This window comes from Pyrenophora tritici-repentis, chromosome 1, assembly GCF_003171515.1.
Source record: "Pyrenophora tritici-repentis strain M4 chromosome 1, whole genome shotgun sequence".
Taxonomy (NCBI): domain Eukaryota; kingdom Fungi; phylum Ascomycota; class Dothideomycetes; order Pleosporales; family Pleosporaceae; genus Pyrenophora; species Pyrenophora tritici-repentis.
Window position 1 is genome coordinate 9,588,596 of NC_089390.1, and position 14,350 is coordinate 9,602,945.

General features: G+C 48.9%; 4 protein-coding genes across 4 annotated transcripts; all 4 read left to right on the plus strand.

Annotated features, from left to right (window-relative positions):
- Positions 1 to 1,452: 1,452 nt before the first annotated feature.
- Positions 1,453 to 2,923, plus strand: PtrM4_037030 (uncharacterized protein; the record flags this gene model as incomplete). Its single annotated transcript, XM_066104184.1, has 4 exons — positions 1,453 to 1,841; positions 1,929 to 2,057; positions 2,085 to 2,365; positions 2,694 to 2,923. The coding sequence occupies 4 exons, from the start codon at positions 1,453 to 1,455 to the stop codon at positions 2,921 to 2,923; spliced, it is 1,029 nt and encodes a 342-aa protein (XP_065966386.1).
- A 908-nt stretch (positions 2,924 to 3,831) lies between these two features.
- On the plus strand, positions 3,832 to 5,139 carry PtrM4_037040 (UBN2 multi-domain protein; the record flags this gene model as incomplete). The annotated part of the gene is made up of 1 exon (XM_066104185.1): positions 3,832 to 5,139. The coding sequence occupies one exon, from the start codon at positions 3,832 to 3,834 to the stop codon at positions 5,137 to 5,139; it is 1,308 nt and encodes a 435-aa protein (XP_065966387.1).
- A 65-nt stretch (positions 5,140 to 5,204) lies between these two features.
- On the plus strand, positions 5,205 to 8,383 carry PtrM4_037050 (uncharacterized protein; the record flags this gene model as incomplete). Its single annotated transcript, XM_066104186.1, has 2 exons — positions 5,205 to 7,876; positions 7,921 to 8,383. The coding sequence occupies 2 exons, from the start codon at positions 5,205 to 5,207 to the stop codon at positions 8,381 to 8,383; spliced, it is 3,135 nt and encodes a 1,044-aa protein (XP_065966388.1).
- A 943-nt stretch (positions 8,384 to 9,326) lies between these two features.
- Positions 9,327 to 14,237, plus strand: PtrM4_037060 (uncharacterized protein; the record flags this gene model as incomplete). The annotated part of the gene is made up of 1 exon (XM_066104187.1): positions 9,327 to 14,237. One exon carries the CDS (start codon positions 9,327 to 9,329, stop codon positions 14,235 to 14,237), a length of 4,911 nt encoding a protein of 1,636 aa, XP_065966389.1.
- Between the last annotated feature and the right edge of the window lie 113 nt (positions 14,238 to 14,350).

The following is a 14,350-nucleotide window of genomic DNA, read 5'->3' on the forward strand; positions in this document are numbered from 1 at the left end:
ATTGCTCCGTGTGTTATTGCGTGGGATAGAGTCAGTTTGTTTGAAGTGAATTGGATGATGTGTGCATGTGCGGGTGCCATTGTCGTGAAGGGATGCCAATAGTCATGGCATGGCATTGGCAGGTCATTAGCAACACGTGGATAGTTGGTAGTCTCGTCCACGACCTTGCCTCTGCATCACGAGTAAGATTCTCTCCATTGTTGTTTTGAGCAGTATTCGTCATGTTCTTGGCATGCATACGTATGTTTCTGTCGTGGCAAAAAGTGGTCAAGCATGTGTGTCCGCCATGTTACTCCATCTCAACACGCAGGCCCCAGCATAGTCTTTTGATGTTCGCCGTATGTTCGAAAGTCATATTTTCAATACCCCACATTTACGCTTTTGGGGCAATACTAAAGATGAGTGTGGAGAAAGACACTAATATGATTTAACGGAATACATCCGCATCACTAAATTTCAACTACGTTTAATCTTTCACCGCATCGTCTTCCATATTTCTTACTACCGCAGCGTCTCTCCCTCTCTCCAAACATCACGATATTTTCGACTATGGTTTTTTTATACCGTACACTCGCTATCCGAGAGATTTTAATTGTGTGCCACAGCTCAGTTCAAACGCCCACATGTGCACATCCCGTCATAATTTCATAAGGCCGGAAAAAAACATTGGCCCTTTTGTACGTGGTTTTAGTATTTTCAGATAAGCAGGATGTTAGAGTGGAAAAGAAGAAGAATAGGTGAGGGAGGGATTTAGACACCGTGCCTCAGCTGAGAGCTCAGCTCAACCACCGACGACATCTTGCATATGGCGTCCTGTTTTTAGAAAAATCGGAAAGACATGAAACAGAATTTTCGGTGTTTTAAAGTTTTCAAGTAAGCAGGATTGTGGAAAGTAGAAGAGAAGAACAAGCGAGAGAGAGATTTAAGTCATGTGCCACAGCTCAGCCGCCAACATATTGCACATCTTGTTCTATTTTTAAAAAAGACGAGAAAGACATGTGCAACAGTAACAGCCATTTTTTAGAATTTTGAGTAATCAAGGTAGTAGAGAGGAGAAGTGTCAGATTGTGATGGGTTATCAAAGACGGGGATAATCGTATAATAATATGATGGGGATCGATTGTATTGTTCTGGTCTGATGTCTTGTCGTGTTCTTGTCCAACGCTGTTCGATTAGTTCGGTCGCGGTGGATTGTGCGCGCTGACTAATTTAACTGATCCACAGAATCCACCGCTCCGAACACCCGGATTTTGTCCACCACCCAAAATATGCCCATATTCTGACAAGAAGAGAAGAATAAGCGAGGGAGAGATATAAATAATATATTACAGCTTAGTTATACTTAGATATACTATATAACTAGTTATAGTAACGTGGTTGGCAAGCGAGTCGGTCAGACAAGCGAGTCGGTCACCCCACCAACTTTAATCACCTACTCTATCTCAACACATAATGCCTCCACGCCGCGCTCCTCTTGTGCCTTCAAATAAAGCAGATATTCAGCTTGCTCTCTTATCTATAGATTCTGCCCAAATTCAGAGTACGCGACGCGCTGCTACAGTCTTCGATATCCCAAAATCAACCCTAATTGACCGGCGCGCTGGAAAGCGCGCGCGACGCGATTGCCAGCCTAACTCAAGGAAGCTTACCCAGAGAGAAGAGGAGGTGATTGTTAGCTATATACTTCATCTAGATCAGCGCGGGTTTGCGCCTACCTACGCAGCTGCACGCGATATGGCTGATAAGCTGCTGGCTGCGCGCGGCGCTGGCCAGGTTAGGCAGAAGTGGCCAGCCAACTTTGTCAAGCGGACAGATAGTCTTCGGACGTGTTTCAACCAAGCGTACGATAGGCAGAGAGCTCTCTGTAAGAATCCAGCCCTTATTAGAAGCTAGTTTAAGCTTATAGAGAAGACAAAGGCTAAGCTTAGTATCTGCGATGAGGATATATACAACTTTGATAAAGCTAGCTTTATAATGGGCAAGATTACAACGCAGCTGGTTATAACAGGAGCAGAGAGGAGAGGCAGGCCGAAGACTCTTCAGCTAGGCAATCGCGAGTAGGTAACGCTGATCGCTGCTATCAGCGCTGCTGGCTGGTCAGTCCCACCGTTCCTTATCTTCGCTGGCCAGTACCACCTATTAGCCTGGTACGAGGAAGCTAAGATCCCACGCGACTGGGCAATCGCAGTCAGCGACAATAGCTGGACAAATAATAAGCTTAGAGTTGAGTGGCTAAAGCACTTCAACGCTCACACGCAGGCTCGTACTATAGGCGCGCGTCGCCTGCTTATTATTGATGGCCATAAGAGCTACCAATCTCTAGCGTTCCAGGAGCTCTGCAAGGAGAACAATATCTATACGCTCTGTATGCCTCCTCACTCATCTCACCTACTCTCAGAGTCCGCAACAATCAAGCGATAGGCAGATTGATTACCTGATTAGGTCTGTCACGGACCAGATAGTGATCTTTCGAGGCCTAATCCGGTAATCAATCTGCCTATCGCTTGATTGTTGCGGACTCTGCCTACTCTAGCCACTTAATGTTGGCTGCTTCTCGCCATTAAAGCGCGCGTACAGCCGTGAGGTGGAGAGCCTCATGCGCAACCACATCAACCACATCACTAAGCTAGAGTTTCTGCCAGCATTCAAGATAGCATTTAATTAAGCGTTCACGCCAGCCAACATCTGCTCAGCCTTCCGCGGCGCAGGCCTTGTTCCTCTACAACCAGAGGCTGTTCTATCAAAGCTAGATGTACAGCTGCGTACACCTACTCCTCCAGCAGCAGCTCTGCCAGAGGCTCCCTGGGTAGCTCAAACGCCGAGCAACGCGCGTGAGCTTAAAGCTCAGTCAAGCCTAATACGTAAGCGCGTGCGCCAGCACAAGAGCTCATCACCAGCATTAATTATTGAGGCAATTAACTAGCTGAAGAAGGGCGCTGAGGTGATAATGCTCTCTGCTGAGCTAATGCGCAATTAGATCTCTAGTCTTGAGAAGGCTAACAGCGCAGCCTCAGCGCGTAGGCGGCGCTCTAAAAGGCGTATACAGAAGCACGGAGTACTTATAAAAGGAACTGGAGAGGATATACTAGCTCAAAATGAGGCTGACCAGCAGATTGCTCATGAAGAGCGTCGAGGAGGAGCGCGATCAGGCCTCAGCCAGCGCGCTCAAAGGCGCTGCACTAGATGCAAAGAGACCGGGCACAACTCGCGCACATGCAACACTAATACTATTAATATAGAGTAGTTGTTAAGAATATGTTAGGTTCAGTCCAGGTCGGCGAGGTGAGGTTCGTGGAGTAAGCCCGAGCAGAAGGACCGACGCGGAATGATGATCTGTCATGTACGTCCTAAGATCATCATAACAACAAGTAGATAGAAGAATAGCTCTTAGTGAAGTTCAATCCAATACAGGGTTACCTTTCGTACCTCTACTCGGTCGCCTATGGTAGTCATACCACCAGAGGAGACCTTGTTCTAACAGGTTATGAGCCCGGTTGCCTAACCCAACGTTATTGTTTTCAAACACCTACCCGAGTCACGAAGGACTCAGATTCAAGAAGGAATCAAAACATCCACCCAAGTCACGAAGGACTTAGATTCAAGAAGGAATCAGAAAAGAAAAGAAGTCGTGTACAACGCGGTTAACACGCAATCACACTTAAATACACCGTCTCTACACCCGAGAACCGATAACGACTGCACCGCCCGCAGAATATCGCCCGGATCGCCCGCATCGCCTGTATCGCCCGCATCGCCCGCATCACCTACACTCTTAGCATCATACCACGTACCTTGCTCGCATAATAGTCTCACCAACTCAAAACACACAAGATGGCTGTAGAGAAGGAAGAATGGAAGATTCCCCAACTTACAGCTGAAAACCACGATACTTGGTTCCGCCGAAACAAGGTCAAGCTTAAGGGGAAGAAAGTCTTCTATGTCTGCGAGAAAAACCTGGTACAGCACTGCCAAATAGCAATAGCCGGTGAACTAACGGAGGCTATGGAAGAGTTGGAAATTGCTGAAGCAGACAAGCATACTAAGATCCGCGTCAACATTGAAAAAAGAGACAAGTACCTAGAAGATGAAGCCACTGCAATCGATCTCTTGTTTCGGTCGCTTACTGAAGATGACCAAGCCCTTATTGACGAATACGACACTGCCTTCCAGTTCTGGGCCTACCTACAAAAGAAGTACACCCAAACTGACGCCACAACCGCCAACATTTACATGACCAGAATTCAAACGTTCACATTCAATCCTGGGAACACAATTGTTGGATCATGGGAAAAGCTAAAGGAATACCGACGCAAACTCGTAGCAGCAGACGCTGACACCAACGGAGCTTACAAGGACTCTGCACTACTACTCGTTCTTATTAGATCACTCCCGAAAGAATTTAAGACTACGATTGACACCTTAAACGCCCAACTTAACCTTACGGTTGAACAGAAACTTAAGTTTCTGGAAGAGAAGGAGGTTCGAGACCAGCAAGACGCCGACGAAAAAGCTCTCCCAGCATTCCGGAAGACGGAGAAGTATGTTCCGCCTTACAAGCGCCGAAATCACAAGAGCTCACCACTATCGTCTGACTCCGAATCTGGTACTAAGTTTATGGTCCAATGCTTCCTTTGTGACGGAGCCCATGGCGTACGAGACTGTCCAAGACGTGAGAGAGCTCGAAAGCTCCTTAAGGAATACGACGCTAAGAAATCATCTAAGCCGCCTATTAAGACACTCAAGCAAAGGAATTCTCACAAAAAGACTGGCAAAGCATATGGAGCCGAAGAAGTCAATTCAGAGTCAGATGAATTATCCGAGACCTCAGACTCTGAACCCGAGGAAATTGAGACATGCCGTCTCTCAAAAGACATTGTCGGTAAGGCCTCTCCATCTACTTGGGCTGCCGACACTGGCGCCTCCTCCCACATGTCTGACCAACCCTCATTGTTTAGACGAATGATCAAGATCAAGCGAAGACTAGTTCGGGTTGGAGGGGAGAATTATATGCAGACTGGAAAGGAGAAGCTCAAGTGGTGTGTAAAGACGGATCGTCGACATGGTTGTCAGAAGTACTGCTTGTACCTAACCTTGGAGTCAATTTGTTATCAGGGAGAAGAATTTGCGCAGCAGGCCTGAAGGGTCGTTTCAATTCACACGTACTATGCTTCAAACTAGGAAAGGAGATCATTATTAAAGCAACTATGGACGACGGCCTCTACGTAGTGTCACACATTGCCGATGGATACCACGAGACAGCATTCCTAGGCACGGAACCCCATACACCAGTTAAGAGCGAGCTTAAGGTTAATGAAAAGGAGAGATACCTGCTGTATCACAGACGTTTCGCACACCTAGGACCTACAAAGATTGCCAAACTCCACGAAGTTACAACTCTCCAGAAGAAGATTCAAGTTCCAGAGAAGATTGAAATCTGCGAAGTGTGTTCCCTGACAAAGATGAAGAACAGCATCCCTAAGCAGCTAAGAGAGCACAAGGCCACGAAGCTAGCCTTAGTACAGTTTGACATTGCTGGACCCTTTCCAACATCTCTACGAGGAAACAGGTGGTTCCTCCAAATTATTGATAGCTACACGCGGAAAAACTGGGTTATCCCGCTGAAGAAAAAGGGAGACGCACAACGGGAACTCCGAATCTGGAAGACCTTTGTAGAACATCAAACTGGCGAGAAAGTCAAAGCTGCTGGAACCGACAATGCACCAGAACTTCTACAGCAAGCTGAGGAATGGAGAGTTACACAAGGCGTGGAAATTCAGCCTACAACAATTGCTTCCTCACACCAGAATGGACCAGCCGAGCGAAACATCCAAACTGCTGAAGCTGATATGAGAGCAATGTTGAAAGACGCTGGTTTACCAATTGAGTTTTGGGATGAAGCTGTCGAAGCAGACGCATACCTACGCAACCGTACAAACACAGGACCTATGATCAATGGAAAGCAAGTCAGTCCTGAAGAGGCATTCACAGGAACGAAACCATCCATTGACCACATCCGTGTATGGGGGAGCAAATGCTATTCGTACATCAACCCTAAAACGATTCCAGCAGACCAACGACATGACAAGCTCGTGGACCGTGGCAGAATTGGAGTATTTATGGGATATTCTGAGACAACAAATAAGCAGTTCAAGTTCTATTCGCCAGAGCTTGGATACACCTCAAGGACAAGCCGATTGTCAGTGGACGAATACACCCCTGGAGGGAAAGTTGAACTACGACTGCGAAACATACCAGCTGGACCACAAGGAACGCAGAATACGATGCCAGACCGAAAACCAAGAGGAAGACCTAGGAAGGATCTAGAATTATCTCCTGCCGAACGAATGGAACCAACTCCTACCGAACGAATGGAACCATCTCCTGCAGAACCAATGGAACCATCTCCTACCGAACCAATGGAACCATCTCCTGCAGAACCAATAGAACCAGTTTCCGAGAACCTAATGGAACCATCTTCGGCAGAGCTAACTCATGAACCAGTGAAGCGTCACAGAGGAAGACCAAGGAGGCTAACTACTATTCCTCCTACTGCACCATCTGATGAGCGGGTTCCTAATCTTGTGAACGAAGAGGGGCCCGAAGAACCGTGTACCCAGTCTGTACGAGAAAAGGAGATTCCACGATACTTCACTAGACAAGCCAAACGGAAGAGGTCTAACGAAGAGATTGTTGAGGACGAGAGATTTAGCAAGATCGTTAAAGCTATGCTAGCCCAAGTTGGCCTTACAGAAGAGCAAACACGACTATCTGAGAAGGCTTTCGCAGCAACCGAGATCGCAGGAATCCAGATCCCCCAGACACACGAGCAAGCTATCAACGACCCAAAGTATGGAAAGCAATGGAAAGCAGCAATACTTGAAGAGATAATCGCGTTAATAGAGAATCGAACCTGGGAGGAAGTTCCAAAGCCAAAAGACGCGAACATGGTTGATTCAAAGTGGGTTTTTACAGTCAAAACGAATCTCGACGGGACTGTTGAGAGGTTTAAGGCACGCCTTGTGGCAAGAGGTTTTACGCAAGCACACGGAACAGACTACAACGAGACTTTTGCCCCGACAGTCCGCATGGACACCTTACGTCTGTTTATGGCCACTGTCGCAGCGGAAAACCTGGAATGTTTCCACTTTGACATTAAGAATGCATTCACAGAGTCGCACTTGAAGGAAGAGATCTTTCTTAAGCAACCCCAAGGAGTAGAAGTCAAAAAAGGATACGTCCTTAGAGTTCTCCGCAGCTTATACGGACTCAAACAGGCTGCTCGCGACTGGAACTTGTTGATAAAGAAAGAACTTCTGGCATGGGGATTCGTACAAAGCCTCGCAGACCCGTGCATGTTTATCCACAAAGAAAAACAACTCCGTATCCTCGTCTACGTTGATGACATTGCTGCTGCTGCAAAAGATCGAGCTCAAATTGATTGGTTCTACGAGAAGCTTTCTGGAAGATTCAACACCAAGAACCTGGGGGAGATTCATAAGATCCTTGGAGTACGAGTTACGCGAGACAGAAAGCGCCGCACAATCTACCTCGATCAAGAGCAGTACCTACACGCAGTACTTGACAAGTTTGGAATGTCTAGCAAACAACACAGAGACAAGAAGATTCCATCTGCAGATTACACTTCATTTAGGCCAGCCACTGACAACGACACCCGAATCGACATCACTGAATACCAGCAAGTGATAGGGAGCCTTATGTTTGCTATGGTTCTTACACGTCCAGACATTGCATTCACCCTCGGAAAGCTAAGCCAATACATGAGCGATCCAGCAGAACACCATGGCCATGCGTTGAAGAACCTGCTACGATATCTAAGGTCGACAGTGACATTGAAGCTACGCTACGGACCAGGGGAGTACACTCGCAATTTGTCATCTACTCTGATGCTGACTGGGCAAGCGACATGGTAGACCGAAAGAGCGTTTCAGGGAGCACTGCAATGTTCTACGGAGGTCCAATATCATGGTCTAGCAAGAAGCAACGGTCTGTTGCAACGTCAAGCTGCGAATCTGAATACATCGCACTATCAACATGCTGCAAGCAAGGCCAGTGGATTGCTCAAATGTTTAGAGATCTTGGGTTCCCAAAGTACATTGGAAAAGACACCAACAAGGTCCAGATGCTAGGAGACAACCAGGGTGCCATTGCACTTACAAAGAACCCTCACCTTCACGAAAGATCAAAGCACATCGACGTCTGTTATCATTTTATCCGAGACCTAGCAGAACAAGGCAAACTCGATGTGGCCTACGTTCCAACTGCAGACATGGTGGCTGATGGAATGACAAAGCCATTGCAGCGAGTCGCATTCGAGAGATTCAAGAACCAATTAGGAGTTGTCCTTGGACCGGACCTGCCCTGAGGGGGAGTGTTAAGAATATGTTAGGTTCAGTCCAGGTCGGCGAGGTGAGGTTCGTGGAGTAAGCCCGAGCAGAAGGACCGACGCGGAATGATGATCTGTCATGTACGTCCTAAGATCATCATAACAACAAGTAGATAGAAGAATAGCTCTTAGTGAAGTTCAATCCAATACAGGGTTACCTTTCGTACCTCTACTCGGTCGCCTATGGTAGTCATACCACCAGAGGAGACCTTGTTCTAACAGTAGTCTACTATATCAATATCTAGCAATAATATTATCGTGTTGTTGAGATATATCGCTTTAAAGTTGCAAAAGTTGGTGGGGTGACCGACTCGCTTGTCTGACCGACTCGCTTGCCAACCACGTTAAGAGTATTTTAGTAAAAGAGTCTTTAGATTATGTCGAATCGTGAGTATCGGTAGAGACGTCGGCTGCTTGACACTTCGGCCCGACTTCGGCCCACCTTGCGCAGAGCTTAGGTGTACCTTCGTAGCAGCTATGTTCGTAGAAGATCAATACCAATACCAGTCACCAGAAGAACCTCGTTGTTGTTATTCACCCGTACGATCGTACAAGGCCTACCAACACTGATCAGTGATTGCATGGCAGTCACAGACAGTTAGGTTAGAAGAGACAGATCCTATAACCCCGCGCGTTCCCTAGATCGCCTATATCAGCGGCGGAGTTATCTGTGCTAAGTTCACTGTTAGCTGTATCAGGCGTCTCATCCGGCTTGAGACCGACCGTTCCAGCCGTATCAGAGCGTTCCCAGACGCAGTCCATACACGCACCGACCCCCACTTGGTCGCGCCATTGACCCGTGTACAACCCACGACTACCGACGAGTCCCTGGCGAACGCAGCCAGCAAGGCACACGTCAACAATCTACGACAACCGACGTATCCCTGGCGAACGCAGCCAGCACGGCACGCGTCAACAACAAATGGCGAGCGAAACAGCAAGCAGTAATGGAGGCTGTACACTCACACGAGAGGAGTTGCTAGGGACCACAAACCTAAAGGCAAGAGAGTGGCGTCACATTGATCCAAAGATCTGGGACGATGAGATCGAAGCCCCAGACGACGAGGTAGACGGAACTGCAGCAACAACGTACATTGCGCGTGCGATCGCAGACTACACAGACCGGCCAACAGCAGACGCAGAGCTCTTTGGTGAGTTCTGTCAGGACTTTGAAGGCTGGACTGAAGCTATGTTTATGCGCGCGCATGCAACGTATACTAAGGAACTAAAGCGGATCCTCCGCTTTAAGGGCGTGTACACTGGCCGTGTTAACATGCCGCCAAGCGAAGCTGTGGCCAAGCTACTGCACAAGGAGGATTGTCCGAAGTGGCCGGACGATCAGTTCCAATCTACTGCCTTCGACGAGCGGTCAGCGGCGTATATGCTGCAACAGCGGAGGCTACTAGGACGACACACTACGGGATCGGTACAACCTACAAACGTAGGGACAGCGAGTCGAGCGCAGAGCCAAACCTCTGCAAGGTCAAGAGACCAAGACGCAGAGGATCAACAAACCGATGTCCAAGACGAGACCCGCACCCGTACCCAGGTCAGCCAACAACTAGCAGATCCGCTTGTAGAGACAATTGAACAGACACCACAGGCAGACGGGCGACACCAGGCGGACCAGCGACAGCAAAGTCATCAACCTCGCTTAACGTACAACAACTTTGACAGATTCCGCGAATACACGCCAGCATACCCACAACGCCCAAAGGGACCGAGCGTCCCTCCAATTATACCTTCAGGGGATACAGACCCATACAAGGCAGTTCCCCCAATCGAGTTTAATAATGGGAAACTAGATCCGAAGACAATCAATGTCTTTACAAAGATGTGGGATCGTGAGAAGAAATACACAGGGAAGCCGTACGACCTCCTAGACGACAAATTGAAGATCTTCTACAGCATCTGCTATCACGCAGACATCCAGCCAGACCAATTCCATGCAGTCTTTCCACGGATCCTGGAAGGCCGTGCGCAAGACTACTACCTCCACTTCGTTGATCAGCGGACAGATACATTCTTGACTGTATACACGAAGCTTAAGAACCACTTCGACACGGACGTCAACCACAGTCACTACTATGCAGACTGGACGACGACATCCTTTGCTAAAGTCCATAGGGAGAATCCTGACAAGACACTCCATGAGGTCCTTGACATTATGCTAGACAAACTCCAGTTATGCCAGAGGGCGCTTGGGCAGCAGTATATGGGAGAATATGCGCTCCGGACCACAGTAATCACAGCATGTCGAGGCGTTAAAGAGTTCGCAATGGCGCTCTACAGGCCGTCTCTAGAATGCGAGGTCCTATTTGGAGATCTACGATCTTCGATTGAAAACTCACTCGCTATGACTACCTCTGTCAACTTCACAGAGGTAGACCAAGGTAACCAGTACTACTTAGACCGCCGGTACAACAGCAATGGAAGAAACCGAGGTGGGTCCCGAGGCGGAACTAGAGGCGCATTTCAAAAAGGCGAACAAAGCTTTGACAGTAGCCGTGGATTCAAGCCACGCTGGAAGAAGAAGTGCTTTGTCTGCCAGAAGGAAGGATGCTGGTCCACAAACCACACAGACGAAGAGCGCAAGACTGCCCGTGCGCAGTTCTTCTCTATGCTGTATTTTACAGGTGCGCCACCACCCAAGGACTTCTCAGTACACCTTGCAGAGTACGAAGGAATTGAGCACACCAGCCAGTATAACCAGAGAGGCTGGAAAGAGGAGGAAGACTGCAAGGATGACGACAATGACGACGGCACTGGCGAACAACAATACTTTGAGCAGCAGTTCTTCAAGGAGCAATGCCTTGCAGACCAGGCGTTCTTGCATCACATTTCTGGCGACGACATATACGGTCGAGGCGCGCCGTCAGCACCAGCGTCGCAGTTTCTGCTCGAGGACCGCTATACACGATCTCTGTACCAAGGTATCCTCCCGGATACAGGCGCTGCCAACGTATCTACAGTTGGCAAAGAGCAGTATCTTGCACTCACACGAGAAGATCCAACAGTTAAGATAGACACATCTACAGCTGGGAAAGCATCTATCAAATTCGGAAAAGGCGAGGCTACAGCGTCTATTGGAACAGTGCAGGTCTCTACAGAGATTGGGAAGATCAACTTCGAAGTGCTCGAGGCGCCTACACCGTTCTTGCTGTGCCTTGCAGATATGGACCGCTTAAAAGTCTACTTCAATAACACTACAGATGAGCTTGTTCAGGACAAGATACGCATCCCTGTTCTACGCAAATGGGGACACCCATGGTTCCATCTCAACAAGAGAGAGAGAGCAACTGTGTTTCTCACTGAGACAGAGCTGAGACGGCTCCATCGCCGGTTTGGACACCCAGCTGTCACGCGACTAGTTAAACTCTTAAAGGACGCTGGCCATAACGACTTTGAAGAGAGAACCCTAGAGGAGGTCACTGAATTCTGCCACCACTGCCAGCTCCACAGCTCCGCGCCGCGCCGATTCAAATTCACTCTGAAGGATGATCACCACTTCAACTATGAGATCCTGGTGGATGTGATGTATCTCAGCGGCAAGCCAGTATTACATGTGGTTGATTCTTCAACTGCTTTCCAAGGCGCAAAATTCCTCAGCGCTATCTCAGCTAAGGAGACATGGCAGGCACTGCGGATGCTATGGATCGACACGTATCAAGGACCACCAGACATCATCACACATGATGCAGGCACCAACTTTGCAAGCGCAGAGTTCCGTGCTGAGGCAAAGATCATGGGAGTTACATGCAAGCAGGTGCCTACAGAGGCTCACTGGTCGGTGGGCAAGACTGAGAGATACCACGCACCACTTCGCCGAGCATGGGATATACTCCATGACGAGCTCCAAGACGATATGTCTGATGAAGCGATCCTTCAAATGGCCGTGAAAGCTGTCAATGACACCGCTGGACCCGATGGTCTAGTCCCGACTCTACTAGTCTTTGGAGCATACCCACGAATGACTACAGAGTCGCCGCCGGCACCTTCAATGGTTAGGCGCAGCGAGGCTATTCAAAAGGCGACGAAAGCCCTGCGCAAGCTTACTGCAGAGCGCCAAGTTGCAGACGCCTTGAACACCCGCAATGGACCAGCCACTGCAGACATGCTCGCGCTCCCACTCCAGAGTGAAGTCTTAGTATGGAGAGAGAGTGATGGCTGGAATGGCCCGTACAAGATCGCCAGTATAGACGGCCACAACGTTACTGTCGATATGGTCAATGGTCCAACAACATTCAGATCTACTGTCGTCAAGCCATACTACAGACCGGACCATCTTTGGAGCGACCCCGATGCGCCACACGCGCTGAATGAGCCGCATGAGCCGGTAGCAGTACCACCGGCAGTGCAACCACGCAAGAGAGGCCGCCCTCCAGGATCAAAGAACAAGCGGAAGGGGCACGCGTACATCACCAAGAAGGAGCAGGACGATCTTGAGCTAGCTATCAAGCTACGTAACGATGGAGTTATCACAACACCAGGCGCACCCTTTGAAGCATCTGATGACCAAGAGATCAGCGACCTCGTAGGTCGTGGAGTCTTCAAGTTTGAGCAATACGACGAGAGGCTACACAGCAAGATCCGGATCTTCAAGTCACGCCTGGTACGTGAGGTCAAGGGAAAGACAACCAAGCCCTATGAGAAATCCCGCCTGGTTATCCAAGGCTACCAGGACCACGGCAAAGAGGCTATCTCGACGCAATCTCCAACCATCCAGCGATGCAGCCAGCGCCTGATCATGTCGCTGGCGCCCGAGATGGTACAACGCGGAATGAACATAGAGCTCCGTGATATCACGCAGGCGTATCCCCAGGCGCAGACAACCCTGAAGAGGACGATACTCGCACATCTTCCTACTGAGCTGGTACCACGATATCCGAGGGGCACGCTACTCCATGTGATCAAGCCACTGTATGGAATCGCAGAGGCAGGAGTCCACTGGTGGACAACCTATCATGGGCACCATTGCAAGGAACTGGACATGGCAACATCTACGTACGACCCATGCCTGTTAATCACAAACAGCGACACCAGCATCTTCGGCATCGTTGGCATGCAAACAGATGACACTCTCATGCTTGGGACACCCGCGTTCTCGTTACTTGAAGAGAAAAAGATCCAGAAGGCAGAGTTTAGATCGAAACCAAAGTCTGTCCTTACACCAGAAATTCAATTGGATTTTAATGGATGTACACTCACGATCGACGCTAGCAAACCAATTCTGAACCTTAGGCAGAAAGGACAAGGAGGAAAGATCAAACTTGTGGACGTTAGGGCACCCGACCGCGCGCAACAGTACACAGAGCAGCGCGCCCGCGGAGCGTACATCGCATCAACATGCCAACCAGAGGCGTCATTCGATCTGTCCGTCGCCGCTCAGGCGCAGCAACCATCAGATGAGGACATCAAGGCACTCAACAAGCGCCTGAAGTGGCAGATAGAGAACCTCGATCGTGGCCTCCGTTACATCACTGTCAATCTCACGGAGGCTAAGTTGATGGTCTTCGTAGACGGCTCCTTTGCCAACAACAAGGACCTCAGCTCACAGCTCGGCTTTGTCCTCATGCTCGTCAACGAGTCTATTGACGCTAACACCTTCACAATCCAAGGCAACATAATCCACTACAGCTCTACAAAATGTAAGCGCGTCACAAGGAGCGTACTAGCCTCTGAGATTTATGGCATGGTCAACGGCTTTGATATAGGCATCGCTATTGCCACTACCTTAAGAATAGTCACAGAACGACTTAGAATACCTGAGGTTCCCTTGGTTGTCTGTACAGACTCGTACTCCTTGTACGCAGACTTTCCAACAAGCAAGTAAAGCAAGTCACCGCTCTAAACTTGACTTGCTTGGTTCAAACATAGGCTTTACTTGACTTGCTTGGGGTGATTTTTTTACTTGCTTGACTTGCTTGTATTACTTGCAAGTACTTG